The 16,898-nt window shown below is 41.4% G+C and overlaps 1 protein-coding gene across 1 annotated transcript in view; it reads left to right on the top strand.

The window, feature by feature from the left end:
- The window catches only part of BCL11A (BAF chromatin remodeling complex subunit BCL11A), a 109,946-nt gene extending 93,475 nt beyond the window's left edge, over positions 1-16,471 (top strand). The window contains exons 3-4 of the mRNA XM_007938019.2: positions 6,619-8,513; positions 16,370-16,471. Coding sequence (XP_007936210.1) covers positions 6,619-8,513; positions 16,370-16,471 — 1,997 coding nt within the window. The remainder of the gene's footprint in view (positions 1-6,618; positions 8,514-16,369) is intronic.
- Positions 16,472-16,898: the final 427 nt, after the last annotated feature.

Below are 16,898 nucleotides of genomic sequence, written 5' to 3'. Positions count from 1 at the left end.
GAAACCACAGGTGTGGGTTCAATTCCAGACCTGAAGGGCAGCTAGGGGCCATAGTCTCAGTGGTTCCACCAGGCTCTATTGGACCAGCAAACCTTAATCTTTATTCTTCACTGCTTTGTGTTGTGAGAAGCCAAGCCTCTATGGGCTTCTCTGATGATAGAATTCTAGAGTGAAATGCCTAAGATTGCCATATCATTGAGGGTTTTATCCTCAGTATAGCATGGGAAGAGGGGGCATTAGAGCAGGGAGGGCAGAGGGGGTTCTGTCCCATAGAAATGGTTCACAAATTCAGTTATTTCCTATTAGCGTATTGCTTTTTGCTTCGGCTTGTCTATAAAGCAAAGTAAATATACGCATGTAAACCAGCCTTGCAGATAAATCTCATTCTTCTAGTCTACCCAAAATATTACCAGTTCCCCCCTTTCTGTTTACAGATCTGTTGCAAGACTATTTTCACAAGAAAACAATCAAACAATAACAAATACACAAGCAAGTGAACCAAACCACCTCCCCATAGCTAAAACAAACCCCTTTCCTTTTGCCAAAAGAGATCAAAAATAAAAACAAAACCAAACTGTGGGAAACAACTCACCACTGTTCTTTTGTTGCAGGCCTTGGGCCTGTTAACTATCTGCAAGGCTGTTGTAATGATGTTAATCTATTTTAATGGAATTGAAATGTGATATCCTGTGGTTTATGATGCACATTGTTTATAGCTTTAGTGCTTGATTTTGGGTTTCTTTCACAGATAAACTTCTGCACTGGAGGGGTCTCTCCTCCCCTCGTTCTACACACGGAGCTCTAATCCCCACACCCGGGATGAGTGCAGAATATGCCCCGCAGGGTATTTGTAAGTTGAACATTATTTCTTCTATGAATAAATGTCCATGTGTATAGAGATGAGAGTTTCTGGAAATTACTCTTACTTTTTAAGTACTGAAGGGAGTTACTTTCAAAATAGATTGGCACCCGCATATGTATTATTCCATTACTCATTTGGCAGTCATCCTTCCCCTCCACTTGGCCTCCCAGTGGTGCCCATCCCTACGGGCTCCCCTCCGGGGTCCTGTCTGGCTTCAGGCCTGGTGACTGGCCACCTATCTGTGTTCACAGAGTTCATGTTATTGCTGGACATTGGCTCCCTTGCCTCCTTTAGGACTGAATTTATTCCATGGCATACTTGTTAAGTAGTTGTTGTTGTTACGTGCCGTTGAGTCGGACCTGACTCATAGCGACCCCTCCTTGGGTTTCCGATGTAGTATCACTACGGAAGTAGATCGCCCCATCTTCCTTCCAAGGAGTGGCTGGTGGGTTTGAACCACCAGCATTCTGGTTAGCAGTCAAATGCCTTAGGCACTGTGCTACCAGAGCTCCCCAGAGGCAGGACCAAAAGGAGGAAGTACCTTTTAATCAGTCAGTTTAGACTTAATGCATGTTATGTATGTATCTACATGTGTACTAATCATGATATATTTTTATATATACATGGTGTATCAAATCATCATACATGTATGTAAGTATATGAGTATATGAAACCAAAAAACCAAACTCATTGCTATCGAGTCAGTTCCAACTCATAGCAACCCCCATTGGATTTCCGAGGCTATAAATCTTTACAGAAGTAGATTGCCTCATCTTCCTTCCACAGAGCAGCTGGTGGGTTTGAACCACCAACCTTCTGGTTAGCACTTAAATGCCTTAGGCACTGTGCCACCAGAGCATGTGCCTGTGTGTGTATGTGTGTGTGTGTGTGTGTATGTATATGTGTGTGTGTGTGTGTATATATATATATATATATAATTTCTACTTATTTTCCCCCAGTTTTAGATAAAAATATAACAATATTATTAAAATTTAAAGAATCTACCATCATCTATTTACTTATTAAAGCCAACTTTTCTATTGGGAAACTTTTTATGAAATTTAGATTTGTACATTTATAAAAATGTTTTGAAAGATGTTATATTAGAAAGTAATGTCGTTTGTTTCTCTATGTAGGAATAAATGGTATGAATCATGCATGGCTAAAAAGTGTGGTATGAGGGAGGGGATGGATTCCATCCCAGATACAAAAAAGCAGATTCAAGAAAAAAAGAAATGTGGCATCTAATTTTTATTTAAGGGAAGCATTTTTCCTTTAGAGGTAAATAAAAAATAACCTGTTGTGGAATGGAAAAAAGAAAAGCAAAGGATCATGGAAGAGAATTACAGAGCAAGATGCAGGAGTTGAAGCTGTAAAGGGACTGTTTTCTAGATGGGAGGTAAACTAGACTTAACCATCTTGTGAATGGTGTCTACAGGGCAGGGCATTCACCCTGAGACCAAATTCAAAGCTTATTTTTGTTAACTCCTAGGTAATCTTAGGTAACAAAGAGTTATTGTGTGAATTTCACAAGCCTTGAGTCCGGAGGGCTGGGTGGTGCAGGGGTTAAAAGCACCTCATCTGCCCCCACGCCTAATGCCAGCTGGGCTCAAACCTGGGTTAGGTCACAGATTGCAGAGAGTTTAGGGGGTTGGACCCAAGGTTTCAAGTCTCTACTTGCTGGCTGGACGGGGAGAGCTCCCTGGTTTTGCTGGGGGTGCCCGGGGCCCACACTTGGCTGTGAGAAATGAGCCAACTTTGGAGAAGAGAGAAAGAAGGTAGTAGGGTAGGTGAGAGGAGGGTGGAATTGAAATTCCAAGGTCTGCTCACCTGGGAAAAGGTTTAGTGCTCTCTCTTCTGCTTGGTCTTCCTGAAGGCAGTGAATTTGACTGCACAGGTGGGAAACTAGGAGCTGATATGGGACCCCTGTTTTCTACCCACTCTCTACAAAGCAGGGGCATAGGTGCCCATACCAGCAGACAGTTTAGGAGTAACCAGAATAAGGTATGTGAAAATGGGTTGTGGGGTTCCAGGAAGCCCTCTAGCTAAGCTGACCCTCACCCCACTCAGCTGCATCTACTAGCTGCTTTTGACTTTCAGAGCTTTTAGCATTTTACCTGAAATCTCTCTGCCAATGGGCCAGTCATGTGACTTTAAATGCTATCCTGGCCGGCTTCTCTAACTAGAGCCTCCTTTCTGAATCAGGTAAGGCCTGGATTTGGACCTTCCGCTGGAAGATTCTGGTCATATAATGTGGTTAGTCATTACTCTTGGTAATAAATCAAGCCTGGTAGTAATGAAAACTCACGTTCATGGTAGTTTTCAAAGGGCTTTTGAGCCTCATGATAGTTTTTGGAGGCACTGTTTTTTTTTTGGTCCACTTTACAGGTGGGACACCTGAGGTTCAGAGAAATTAAATGACTATCCCACTGTCGTGTCACACAGCTAGTGAATAGCAGAACCAGGGTTCCAGCTTCAGATGGCCTTGTTCCAAATCCCAAGGGGCAGACCACATGTGACTTTTCAGCATGATGGCAAACTAGAAATAGGGTCATACCTTCCCATAAAATAAAATGAAATAAAATAAAAGCCTATAAAATAAACACCCTTTCAATGCCACGAGTTCCTAGGCTTGTGGAGGGAGGGCCAGGTCTCCATTTATCGCTCTAAATCAGAACAATCCTAGTGAATGCCCAATGAGGCTCTCAAATTGAGAAGTTGATTTTCATCAGAGTAAATGAGGAATATTATTATATTTTACACATCAATAAATCAATGTAGCCCTAATTTTGCCATGCAGGAAATCAATTCTGGTCTTTCTAAACCAGCAAGGATGTTATGAACAAAGTAATTTCACAAATTATGGCAGGTAGCACATTTATTGATGACTGCAGTTTAGGAATTTAGAATCTGTGAGCACCGTAATATAATATGTTGTGCTGGCGCGAGCTGAGTGAGATACAGATTATATGGTGAAACTGTAATGCATCATTTGCTATTAGTGGACTGGTAATAATTACCAGTTTCAAAGCAGCTCTTTCCATGTAATCTTTAGTCTCAATCGTAACAGCCCTTCTCATTGACATTATGATTACACTAGCTGCCCTCATGATCTAGAATATCTAGTTGATGGGAATACTAAAATGTGATAGAGAAAACTGTATGTTGGATGCTCATTATAAGATAAAATGCCATCTTCTCTGACCTGATGTATGAGAGAGAGAAGGGAGGGTAACATCACAGTGTTAACATACTGTAGCATGATCACATAACTGGCTCTGAAAAAAAATACTAGGGAGCTCAGGGCAGTGAAATAAAATGGACTTTTCTCGTTTAAGCATTTTTGGAAAGGTAAAAATGAGATCCCTGATGTAGTGCTTTATGCCACAGGTTTTTGTATTTGTCAGTGGTGTAGTCATGTACGAAACGAGCATCACTAATTATGGGCCCAATCCTGGGTTTCCATACAATATTGTTAGGTAAAATATGATTATAAAGCAATTGGAATGATGATGAAAGTGTTAAAGAATTGCTTCAGCTGACAAATCTTTTTACCTAATTCAAATTGTTAGCTATAAATATATGATAATCATACAGAGTCCTAGAGAGGCAAAGGAGAAAGCCACAGAGGGTCACCAGAGTTGAACCAGATAGTTTTTTTTCCTGCCTATTTGGTACCCAAGTCATTGTTCAACAACAACAACAAATTTATGAAAATACTCTCAATGGTGCTTTTTCTTTCCTTTTGAAGAGAGAAGGCAAACAAAAATAGGCAGATAATGTGATACTAATGTCAGCGTTTTCTTTCAAAAATTTGCCTTTCTTTTTTCTTTTTTTTAACCCCCCCTCCACATTAGGCAAATGTTTGAAACCTAATTTTGGTATCTTATCATCTAATCTTGTTAAAGTGATTTACCCAGGAGTGGGTTATACTGAGTGAGATTATAAATGCATTGTAAAGCAAATTACAAGGTCAGGGCAGTAGTCCATTATGTAGACAAGTACTTCAGTGGGGCTGGCTTGTTTTGGAAAAGGAGTGTTGGGGGCTCCTAACAAGACCAGCTTTTCTTTCTGACTTGCTAAAGGGAAGACTCATATAACTGATTAATTCCTCATTCCTACTCTTTAGCTCTTTGGTGAATTTTTTTTTTTTTTTTTCCTTTTTTTTTAAAAGTTACTGATAAATACTATGGCCCTAAGTAACTCATCTAGCCCACTTTTAAAAGGAGAGGGAAAATTTTTGTTATTTCTAAGTTCTATTTTATATTCTCTGTTCTTCGGAATATAGGCAAGTTATCCATTTTTCTCAGTCTTGTCCTTTGGTTTTGTCCTTTGGCCTCCAACATTTGTGTCCATCTTAATGCTGCAGTTGACTGGTAAACTGTTGGTTAGTTATTCCCCTGGTGTCTATATATTTTTTAATTTAGCTATCTCCGAAAATAAATGATTGTGAAATCAAGCTGGCCCCTCTTTGCCAAAGTGGCATTTACCACTCTCGGGTTCTTTTCAGCGAGAGAGAAATAATGTGACTTAAGCAGGGCCCCTCTCCAGACGGCTTGGCTACTGGCCAAAGAGTTGACTAGCTGAACTGTATCTTTCTGTTTCTTTCTCAAATGGAGCCGAGTCTCAGCCGAGGGCGCAGGATGTTGTATAATTTGGTTCACGTTGTTAGCCTCTCAAAATAATGAGGGGGAGGATAGTGTAGCATTTCTCAGCCTGCTGCCTGTCATGGTGCTGGCTGCTTTAACTGTTCCTTAAACTAGGATGCTGTGTCTGCTTAAGTTGGCACCAGCCACTCCTCCTAACTTCTTTGGAGTTGCGTTTGACTCAAGGATAACTCCTAAAGATTTGATACCACCTATTGGTTAACTCTGAGTTAAATTTTTCTTTTGAGGCTTTCATAGCATCCCTTGAAGTAAAAATGGGAGTCCTTGTGAGGTATGGTGGAACCTGAATTGGGCCTCACACAAGCTGGGATATGAGAATGTTGCTAGTCTTTCTTCCAAGGAATTATGAGTACTTTCTTATTTTTAACAATATCAACAATGAGCGTGTTTCAGGCCAAGATTGGGGAGTTCTGGTGGTATACCAGAAGGTCAGCAGTTCAAACCCACCAGTTACCCCACGGAAGGAAGATGGGGTGATCTACTTTCATAAAGATTTACAGTCTCGAAAACCCATTGGGGTCGCTATGAGTCAGATTCGACTCAATGGCAGTGAGTTTGGCTTTTTGGTTTTCTAGTGAATAGTAGTAGTGAGTTGACCTCCTCTTTTGATGGCTGTATTAAATGATTGCCTATTTAGAAAGTTCATCTGCCGCCCAGGGGGGAATCATTGATTGATAGGATTTAGGAAGCAGAAAGTTTCCCTTAGGTCAGCTTGTCTAAGTCCCTCATTTAACAGATGAGGACATGGAGGCACACAGAGATGAAATGCTTGCCCCAAAACACAGTTGATAAAAGAAGGAAAAATTCAGAAATTTACTGAAGTTGTATAGGATGTTGGGACCCTCAAATTGGTCTAGATTTTTCTGTTTTGGAGGACTGGATAAAAAGTTCTTAGAAATGAATTTAGTCGTAGGAAGATTGATTCAGCAAATATTCACTGAGCACCAACCACCATATGTTGCAGGCACAGTGAGGGCTTCTGGGTTTGAGGGGTGAGGGCAAGGCAGGCTGGAGGGGAAACATAAATAAGCAATTGCTGATGCTTGCCTGTTGATTAAACATTGATGTTGGTGTTGTATTATTTTGCAGGTAAAGATGAGCCCAGCAGCTACACATGTACAACTTGCAAACAGCCATTCACCAGTGCATGGTTTCTCTTGCAACACGCACAGAACACTCATGGATTAAGAATCTACTTAGAAAGCGAACACGGAAGTCCCCTGACCCCGCGGGTTGGTATCCCTTCAGGACTAGGTGCAGAATGTCCTTCCCAGCCACCTCTCCATGGGATTCATATTGCAGACAATAACCCCTTTAACCTGCTAAGAATACCAGGATCGGTATCGAGAGAGGCTTCGGGCCTGGCAGAAGGGCGCTTTCCACCCACTCCCCCCCTGTTTAGTCCACCACCGAGACATCACTTGGACCCCCACCGCATAGAGCGCCTGGGGGCGGAAGAGATGGCCCTGGCCACCCATCACCCGAGTGCCTTTGACAGGGTGCTGCGGTTGAATCCAATGGCTATGGAGCCTCCCGCCATGGATTTCTCTAGGAGACTTAGAGAGCTGGCAGGGAACACGTCTAGCCCACCGCTGTCCCCAGGCCGGCCCAGCCCTATGCAAAGGTTACTGCAACCATTCCAGCCAGGTAGCAAGCCGCCCTTCCTGGCGACGCCCCCCCTCCCTCCTCTGCAATCCGCCCCTCCTCCCTCCCAGCCCCCGGTCAAGTCCAAGTCATGCGAGTTCTGCGGCAAGACGTTCAAATTTCAGAGCAACCTGGTGGTGCACCGGCGCAGCCACACGGGCGAGAAGCCCTATAAGTGCAACCTGTGCGACCACGCGTGCACGCAGGCCAGCAAGCTGAAGCGCCACATGAAAACGCACATGCACAAGTCATCCCCCATGACAGTCAAGTCCGACGACGGCCTCTCCACCGCCAGCTCCCCGGAGCCGGGCACCAGCGACCTAGTGGGCAGCGCCAGCAGTGCGCTCAAGTCCGTGGTGGCCAAGTTCAAGAGCGAGAACGACCCCAACCTGATTCCAGAGAACGGGGATGAGGAGGAAGAGGAGGACGATGAGGAAGAGGAAGAAGAGGAGGAAGAGGAGGAGGAGGAGCTGACCGAGAGCGAGAGGGTGGACTACGGCTTCGGGCTGAGCCTGGAGGCGGCGCGCCACCACGAGAACAGCTCTCGAGGCGCAGTGGTGGGCGTGGGCGACGAGGGCCGCGCCCTGCCCGACGTCATGCAGGGCATGGTGCTCAGCTCCATGCAGCACTTCAGTGAGGCCTTCCACCAGGTCCTAGGCGAGAAGCATAAGCGCAGCCACCTGGCCGAGGCCGAGGGCCACAGGGACACTTGCGACGAAGACTCGGTGGCCGGCGAGTCGGACCGCATAGACGATGGCACTGTTAATGGCCGCGGTTGCTCCCCGGGCGAGTCGGCCTCGGGGGGCTTGTCCAAAAAGCTGCTGCTGGGCAGCCCCAGCTCGCTGAGCCCCTTCTCCAAGCGCATCAAGCTCGAGAAGGAGTTCGACCTACCCCCGGCCGCGATGCCGAACACGGAGAACGTGTACTCGCAGTGGCTGGCCGGCTACGCAGCCTCAAGGCAGCTCAAAGATCCCTTCCTTAGCTTTGGAGACTCCAGACAATCGCCTTTCGCCTCCTCGTCGGAGCACTCCTCAGAGAACGGGAGCTTGCGCTTCTCCACGCCGCCCGGGGAGCTGGACGGAGGGATCTCGGGGCGCAGCGGCACGGGAAGTGGAGGGAGCACGCCCCATATTAGTGGTCCGGGCCCGGGCAGGCCCAGCTCAAAAGAGGGCAGACGCAGCGACACTTGTGAGTACTGTGGGAAAGTCTTCAAGAACTGTAGCAATCTCACTGTCCACAGGAGAAGCCACACAGGCGAAAGGCCTTATAAATGCGAGCTGTGCAACTATGCCTGTGCCCAGAGTAGCAAGCTCACCAGGCACATGAAAACGCATGGCCAGGTGGGGAAGGACGTTTACAAATGTGAAATTTGTAAGATGCCTTTTAGCGTGTACAGTACCCTGGAGAAACACATGAAAAAATGGCACAGTGATCGAGTGTTGAATAATGATATAAAAACTGAATAGAGGTATATTAATACCCCTCCCTCACTCCCACCTGATACCCCTTTTTTTCACCCCCCCCCCTTTCCCATCGCCCTTCAGTCCCACTCCCGGTAGGATTTTTTTCTAGTCCCATGTGACTTAAACAAACAAACAAACAGAAATAACGGAAGCTAAGAATATGAGAGTGCTTGTCACCAGCACACCTGTTTTTTTTTTCCTTTTCTTTTTTCTTCTTTTTTTTTTTTTCCTTTATGTTCTCACCGTTTGAATGCATGATCTGTATGGGGCAATAGTATTGCATTTTACGCAAACTTTGAGCCTTTCTCTTGTGCAATAATTTACATGTTGTGTATGTATTTTTTTTTTAAACTTAGACAGCATGTATGGTATGTTATGGCTATTTTAAATTGTCCCTAACTCGTTGCTGAGCAAACATGTTGCTGTTTCCAGTTCCGTTCTGAGAGAAAAAGAGAGAGAGAGAGAGAGAGAGAGAGACCATGCTGCATACATTCTGTAATACATATCATGTACAGTTTTATTTTATAATGTGAGGAGGAAAAAACAGTCTTTGGATTAACCCTCTATGGACAGAATAGATAGCACTGAAAAAAAAAAATTCTCTATGAGCTAAATGTCTGTCTCTAAAGGGTTAAAAGTATCAATTGGAGAGAAAAAAGGCCTTGAATTGACAAATTAACAGAAAAACAAAAGTTTACTCTATCATTTGGTTTTAAAATATGAGTGCCTTGGATTTTTCAAAACCACATTGATGGTTCTTTCTACTTGTTATAAACTTGTAGCTTAATTCAGCATTGGATGAGGTAATAAACCTTAGGACCTAGCATATAATTCTATATTATATTTCTCACAACAATGGCTACCTAAAAAGATGACCCATTATGTCCTAGTTAATCATCATTTTCCCTTTAGTTTAATTTTGTAAACAAAACTGATTATACCAGTATAAAAGCTATTTTGCTCCTGGTGAGAGCTTAAAAGAAATGGGCTATTTTGCCCAAAGTTTTATTATTTTTTTTAAAAATGATGATTAGATTGAATGTACAACATGCAAAAGCCCCGAAACATAATTAAATAATTAGTAAGAAATTCATTTTATGAAGATACTTGTTTTAAATAAAATCTTTTTTTTTTTTTTTTTTAAAAAGAAAAAAATTTTGGCACCAGAAGAAATAGATCAAGATCCAACTTGGTTGTCAAATGGACAATCAAATGATAAACTTTAAGACCTTGTATAACCATATTTAAAAAGAAGAGGCTGACTGTAAGGTTTGACAGAGGGCAACAGAGGGAAAAATAAATGATTTATTAGCACAACATGGTACTATATGCCATTTTAAACTAGAACAGGTGTATAAGCTAATATTGATACAATGATGATTAACTATGAATTCTTGAGGCGTGCGTTTAAATGTGACATTCTTAAAAAAGAAGAGAGTTTTAAGAGTAGCAGTATAGATGTCTGTGCTCCCTAAAAGTTGTACTTCATTTCTTTTCCATATACTGTGTGCTATTTGTGTTAACATGGAAGAGGATTCATTGTTTTTATTTTATTTTTTTAATTTTTTCTTTTTTATTAAGCTAGCATCTGCCCCAGTTGGTGTTCAAATAGCACTTGACTCTGCCTGTGATATCTGTATCTTTTCTCTAATCAGAGGTACAGAGGTTGAGTATAAAATAAACCTGCTCAGATAGGACAATTAAGTGCACTGTACAATTTTCCCAGTTTACAGGTTTATACTTAAGGGAAAAGTTGCAAGAATGCTGAAAAAAAAAAAAAAAAAAAGAACACAATCTCATTGATGAGCATTTAAAAAAAAAAACTTTGCCAGCCATTTACTTGACTAATGAGCTAACTTACTTGGACGCAACATTGCAAGCGTTGTGAATGGGAACAGAATACACTTAACATAGAAATGAATGATTGCTTTCGCTTCTACAGTGCAAGGATTTTTTTGTACAAAACTTTTTTAAATATAAATGTTAAGAAAAAATTTTTTAAAAAAACACTTCATTATGTTTAGGGGGAACTGCATTTTAGGGTTCCATTGTCTTGGTGGTGTTACAAGACTTGTTATCCATTTAAAAATGGTAGTAGAAATTCTATGCCTTGGATACACACCGCTCTTCAGGTTGTAAAAAGAAAAAAAAAACATACATTGGGGAAAGGTTTAAGATTATATAGTACTTAAATATAGGAAAATGCACACTCATGTTGATTCCTATGCTAAAACACATTTATGGTCTTTTTTCTGTATTTCTAGAATGGTATTTGAATTAAATGTTCATCTAGTGTTAGGCACTATAGTATTTATATTGAAGCTTGTATTTTTAACTGTTGCTTGTTCTCTTAAAAGGTATCAATGTACCTTTTTGGTAGTGGAAAAAAAAAAAAGACAGGCTGCCACAGTATATTTTTTTAATTTGGCAGGATAATATAGTGCAAATTATTTGTATGCTTCAAAAAAAAAAAAAAAAAGAGAGAGACAAAAAAGTGTGACATTGTACAGATGACAAGCCATATAATGGCGGTTTGGGGGAGCCTGCTAGAATGTCACACGGATGGCTGTCATAGGGGTTGTACATATCCTTTTTTGTTCCTTTTTCCTGCTGCCATACTGTATGCAGTACTGCAAGCTAATAACGTTGGTTTGTTATGTAGTGTGCTTTTTTGTCCCTTTCCTTCTATCACCCTACATGCCAGCATCTTACCTTCATATGCAGTAAAAGAAAGAAAAAAAGGAAAAAAAAAATGTTTTGCAGTTTTTTTCATTGCCAAAAACTAAATGGTGCTTTATATTTAGATCGGAAAGAATTTCATATGCAAAGCATATTAAAGAGAAAGCCCGCTTTAGTCAATACTTTTTTGTAAATGGCAATGCAGAATATTTTGTTATTGGCCTTTTCTATTCCTGTAATGAAAGCTGTTTGTCGTAACTTGAAATTTTATCTTTTACTATGGGAGTCACTATTTATTATTGCTTGTGTGCCCTGTTCAAAACAGAGGCACTTAATTTGATCTTTAATTTTTCTTTGTTTTTATTATTTTTTTTATTTAGATGACCAAAGGTCATTACAACCTGGCTTTTTATTGTATTTGTTTCTGGTCTTTGTTAAGTTCTATTGGAAAAACCACTGTCTGTGTTTTTTTGGCAGTTGTCTGCATTAACCTGTTCATACACCCATTTTGTCCCTTTATTGAAAAAAATAAAAAAAAAATTAAAGTACACAATGTAAGCTTCTTGTGTCCTCATTTGACACACTCTGTAAATTACTTTCAAGAAAATAACAGGTTTTAAGAGAAGGCCAGTCAGTCTTTTTCAGGATTATTTCTATGGGCATTTTGATGCGTGTAGTTTACCCTAAAGGAACATAAAGTACTTACTGTATTAAAATAGCCATATCTCAAACCATAGAAATAGTTTCCAGGCTGTACAGTTCTAGAATAATTTTCAAGATATAGAAGATGTTTTTCAGTCTGATGTTAAAAACTTTTCCTCCATCTCTTGCAGTAATCCATTCACATATAAATGAAAAACTTGCTGGTAATAGCATTTTAAGCTTTTATTTCCTTTGGAATTTTTGCTGTTCTTGTTGTCTAAAGGTTCTTTTCTATTCTCCCATCCTTGCCCTGTCTTAGATAGTCTTAGACAATATAAGAAAAGGTTTTTTTTTTTTTTTTTTTTTTTAGCCCTTTAGTCTTCACATGAGAGTTTTCCCTCATCCAAAAATAGCACCACCCTACCCCTAACTCTAAAAATCCAGAAACAAAGTCATCAAGTTAAGAAAGAAAGAAGGAAAGCAACCAGGGGTTTAGCCAGATGTGGCCTAATCTGGAATGAGCCCCTAATTTCCTGAGATATGTGGTGATGTGCCTTGTGATTCTGGGATCTCAGGCACCCTAGCTTTGACAGATGTTTTTATAGGGTCTACCTGGCTGACAGTGAACAGAACAGAAGGTGGAAATACCCTTCAGTGATCTTTGGCCAACCAATGGGATACAAACACCATTTTGAAAAGCCAGTTAGTTAGGTCTTTGTTTTTAAAATCTTTAGAGACCTGTGCTCTCAGTTTTAACAAATACTGCATGTTGTAGCATCTATTTGCTTTATTAAAACACATACCTCTGTGATACTGTCTCCCTGTTCCCAGTGTAGATGAATGGATATGGCATTGTTATTATTTTTGTAGAAACCAAAACAAAAGCCATTCTGTTGTCCTCTTGTGGTAGCATTTTTTGTTGCTCAGCTCTTTTGCCCTAGTGCCTGTTAGGTGGCCTTTCATGTAATGCCTTATATCTGAGGCAAGAATAGCCAGATTGGGTGGGAAGCAGAGAATGGGGCAGAGGAATCCTGTTAGTGGAAGATGATGGAGAGCACTGGTGAGCAGCTGGGATGGGATTGAGGACGGTGCTTTTGAGGACTTGATAATTGTCAGCGAACTGGGACAAGATAGACTTGTTTTAGATTAAGTAACTTCAATACTGAATCCACAGTGCTGTTCAACCCAGAAATATTGCCCAGTACCATGCTGGTTTTAGATGTGGTAACTTCTGCTCCACCATATTAAATGTCCATAAAATCTCTATATGTCCCTATTACTCTTTTATTAGGAGCTATGAGTACAGCTGTGCAGGTTTTATATACAGTATTCATTTTAATTTCTCAGTATATGATGCTCTTAGTGTAATTAGATTTTGCTGTCTGACAGACAGAATTAATGGTGGATACTGTATACTTGTATGTTCAAATTTCTTAAATCAAATGGGGAATGGGAAGGGGTGCAAACATCTGGTGATAAATCACAGATTATGTTTGATTTACATGGTCCCAAAGTTAAATAAATTTATTGGGAGACAGGTTCTTCAGGTTACTTAGTCTCCTGACTTATCGAAGCTCTCTTATAAAATATTATTTCTGAAGCTGAGTGAACAATAGAAGCATGAAAACCTAGCCAACAAGAATATAACTTATAAATGACATCTTGTATCCAGAACCCTAAAATTAAAAATCAATATAAAGTACCATAGAAAAAGTTTCAAACAGTAAAATAAATTCATGATACATTTTTTAAATGAGGAAACACAACATTAACATTTTCCAGAATTCTCAAGTAAGTTTTTGTGACACTCCTGATGTGTTAATTCTCTACAAATCTGAACTCCTGACGCTTAAAATGTTCCTTTCTGTCTTTATTTTGAAAACATCATAATAAACAGGAATACAGCAAATACAATTTCTCACGGGTTCTAACCCAGAAGCTCTTTCAGTGCACATCCTACTTTTTCCTGAGACCATTTACTATCCTCTCTTTGTTTAGGGCCTACAACAGGACTGAAAACAACACATTTTAAAGGTTGCTAAGAAGTGAGGCGAACACATGGTTCTTCGTTTGTACTAGCGATGTCAGGAAGTGTGAAGTAGTTGAGTTTTTCCCAGGGCATTCTGTGGATGTAACTGTTTATTTAAATACCATTTTTTGTATATGCAATACATACATACTGTATATATTCATAATCCTTGAAGTGAGAATTCGAAAGGAAGTGGGGGGTTTAGATACAACTTCAATTGGAGAAATAAGGAAATGAGGTGGTTTATTCACAGACACTGAAAGTTTGCTAAAAGGTACTGGGATTATTTCAGGCCTTCCTGGAAAGGACTTGGGAAGCTTCAGGCCCCATCCTGTCTTACTTGAAGTGTTTTACTCATAGAGAGTGAGGGAGGAAATACAGTGTTTTGTTTTTTTTTTCCAAAGTCTTTTTCCCCACCACACACACACACACACACACACGCACACAACCACACAACCTACATGATTTCTTATGACTGTGTTGTAACTGTGTGTTCTTCATTCTGATTCTGTTCTTCTGTTGTCCCTGGGCCTGATGTGTTCAAGAGTGTTCCCATTCCATTCTCTTTTTTCAGTTAACTTCCCATTTAAAAGAAAGAAAATAGTGGTACTTTGGCCAGAGTGAGGATGGGATTGGCAGTATTCTTTAAATTTGCATAGAGAAACTTTTTAAAAGACTGTTAACTTTTAAAAGGTATGAGCCACTTGGAAGATTTCACTAAGTGTCTCCCACGGCCCTACAGCTTTCCAAGTTAAGAGTAAGTGAATCCATTTTTAGGGAAATGGACATCAGAGTACATAGATGAAATTGGAAATATGTACATTGTTCCAGGGATGCTATAGCTACAAATTATAGACATGGATTGTTGGCATGCACTTTTGTTTGCTGCCATCTTGTTGTCCCACTAGCCCACTGTTTCCTTTACTAAAACACCTGGCCAGTGAATCAGCCTTTAAAGGGATGGGCCTGTTTCTCTCTCTCTGTCTCTCTCTATTTCCCAGTGTCCTCTATGGTCATTAATTCCTCCCTTCTATACAAGAAAGGAGACCAAAACACTTCACAAGGGTCATTGTATTTAAGTACCTAAACTTGGCTGAACACAACACAATGGTTTATCCAAAAATTGTTTTTCATTTCTATAAAGTGGCAAAGACGATTTCAAGTGAACATTATGTAGTAAGTCTTTCATAGAGACAGGAGACAAGGCAAATTAAACAAGTTCTCCAAAGTCTATCCTGGAAAGTGGGACCTCCCCCTTCCTCCCCGCCCCCCCCCAAAAAAAAAACTCATAGGGGGCTGTGCTTTTAAATAACTATGAACATGGTACATGCCCATCCTGATGCCATGCTTTGTATGTTAGCGCTTTAAATATTGATAGCAGGTCTGACAAAGGGTTTTGATTGAGTATCTGCTAAAAGGGCCTCAACAACAGAGACTTAGTGCCGGACTGGGAATGAGAGTCCCCAGAGCCCACCTGGACACAGCAGGCCCCTCGTCCCAGGTCTCCACTGCTCAGGGGGGGATGCCTGAGAGCAGCTGAGCTCCAGACCCCGGGCCTCCAGCAGCGCGGAGTCAGGGGAGAGGAGGCCCCAGGCCCCTGCTCCGGTCGCCATGGCAACGAGGCCTGGAATGCCACAGTAGTAGCCCTCCTCCTCTTCGGCACATCCGGACTCCCAGCTCTGCTGCTTCCAGTCAATGTCCACAGCAAGGGAGGAACTCGGAGGAAAATAACCACTCCCTTCTGCCCTTCACCATGGCCTTTCCCCTTTACCAAAAAGGAAGAGGAAAAGAAAACTGCATGTTGAAAGCAACTACAGGCAGTTTTTGGTGCAATGTGGGAGAGACTATTTTGGGTTCTGGTTTTCTCTTCAGAGATTTGTTCGCCTCATGTAACTCTTTGGCTGCTTTGACGTTGAACTTGATGACATTTCATGTTTTCGTTGTGCTGCTTTTACATCAATTTTGGTTTTTCGTTTCTTTATAATTTTATTATTATTATTTTTAAAAACGTCCTCCTCCCCTTCCCTCCCCTTCCCTGTTCTCCTCAACCAAAGGACTGTTTCCTACTAAGTTTTCTCAGTCATAAGGGAAAGTGTTTCCTTCCAGGTGTGTCCCAAGTTTATTAGGACTCTCATGATTGGGGAGGGGGTCTGGGTCCTTTGGGGAAACGAAGGGAGGGAGGCGTGGGAAAGCCACTCAGCGGTCAGAGATTGGTGTGTGGGGAGGGGATTGAGTTGGAAATGATGCTTAAGATGCCAGTGGCTCAACCTGTAGCTGATTTAAGTTATAAATTATAAAAGCTAGCTAGAGAACAGAAAATCAGTGGGCCAAGTCACACCTGTACTTTTTTTTTCCCCTTCCTCTGTCCCCAACCTCTTTCTAGGTTCTTCACACACCCCCATTCGGCGTAGTGCCCAGAGAGCTCAAGATGTGTGGCAGTTTTCGGATGGAAGCTCGAGAGCCCTTAAGTTCTGAGAAAATTTGAAGCCCCCAGGGGCGGGGTGGACGCGTGCCGCCCAGCCGACATCAGCTTGGTCTGTCATCCTGCTAGTTTGTGATGTTTTCTGACAGTAGCCTCCAAGAAGCCGTTGTGCGAAGACAGAGTCCTGCAGAGTCCTTCCTGCCTGGGCCTGCAGTGCCATTTTATTTATATTTTTTAATAAAAAGTAAAAACAAAAAAACAGACCCACATTGGAACAGTGAATCAGTCCCGTATGGAGGGCTCAGGGACCGTCACTGCCCTAAGTGATGTTCCTGCCCTTTTGAAACCAGCCAACCTATTTACCCGTATTGTGGAAATGAGCATGAGTCCCCAACCCCTTGTTTCTATACATTCTATGTTGTCTTTTAAAAAGTGTGCTTAACATTGACACAATAAATGTTGGAGCTTTAGGTGGCGTTTGCTTGTTCTT

Source organism: Orycteropus afer, unplaced genomic scaffold (assembly GCF_000298275.1).
Source record: "Orycteropus afer afer isolate SDZICR_OR568_19922 unplaced genomic scaffold, OryAfe1.0 scaffold00046, whole genome shotgun sequence".
Classification (NCBI taxonomy): domain Eukaryota; kingdom Metazoa; phylum Chordata; class Mammalia; order Tubulidentata; family Orycteropodidae; genus Orycteropus; species Orycteropus afer.
Note: the sequence above shows the minus strand (reverse complement) of the source record. Positions and strands in the feature narration are given on the sequence as shown.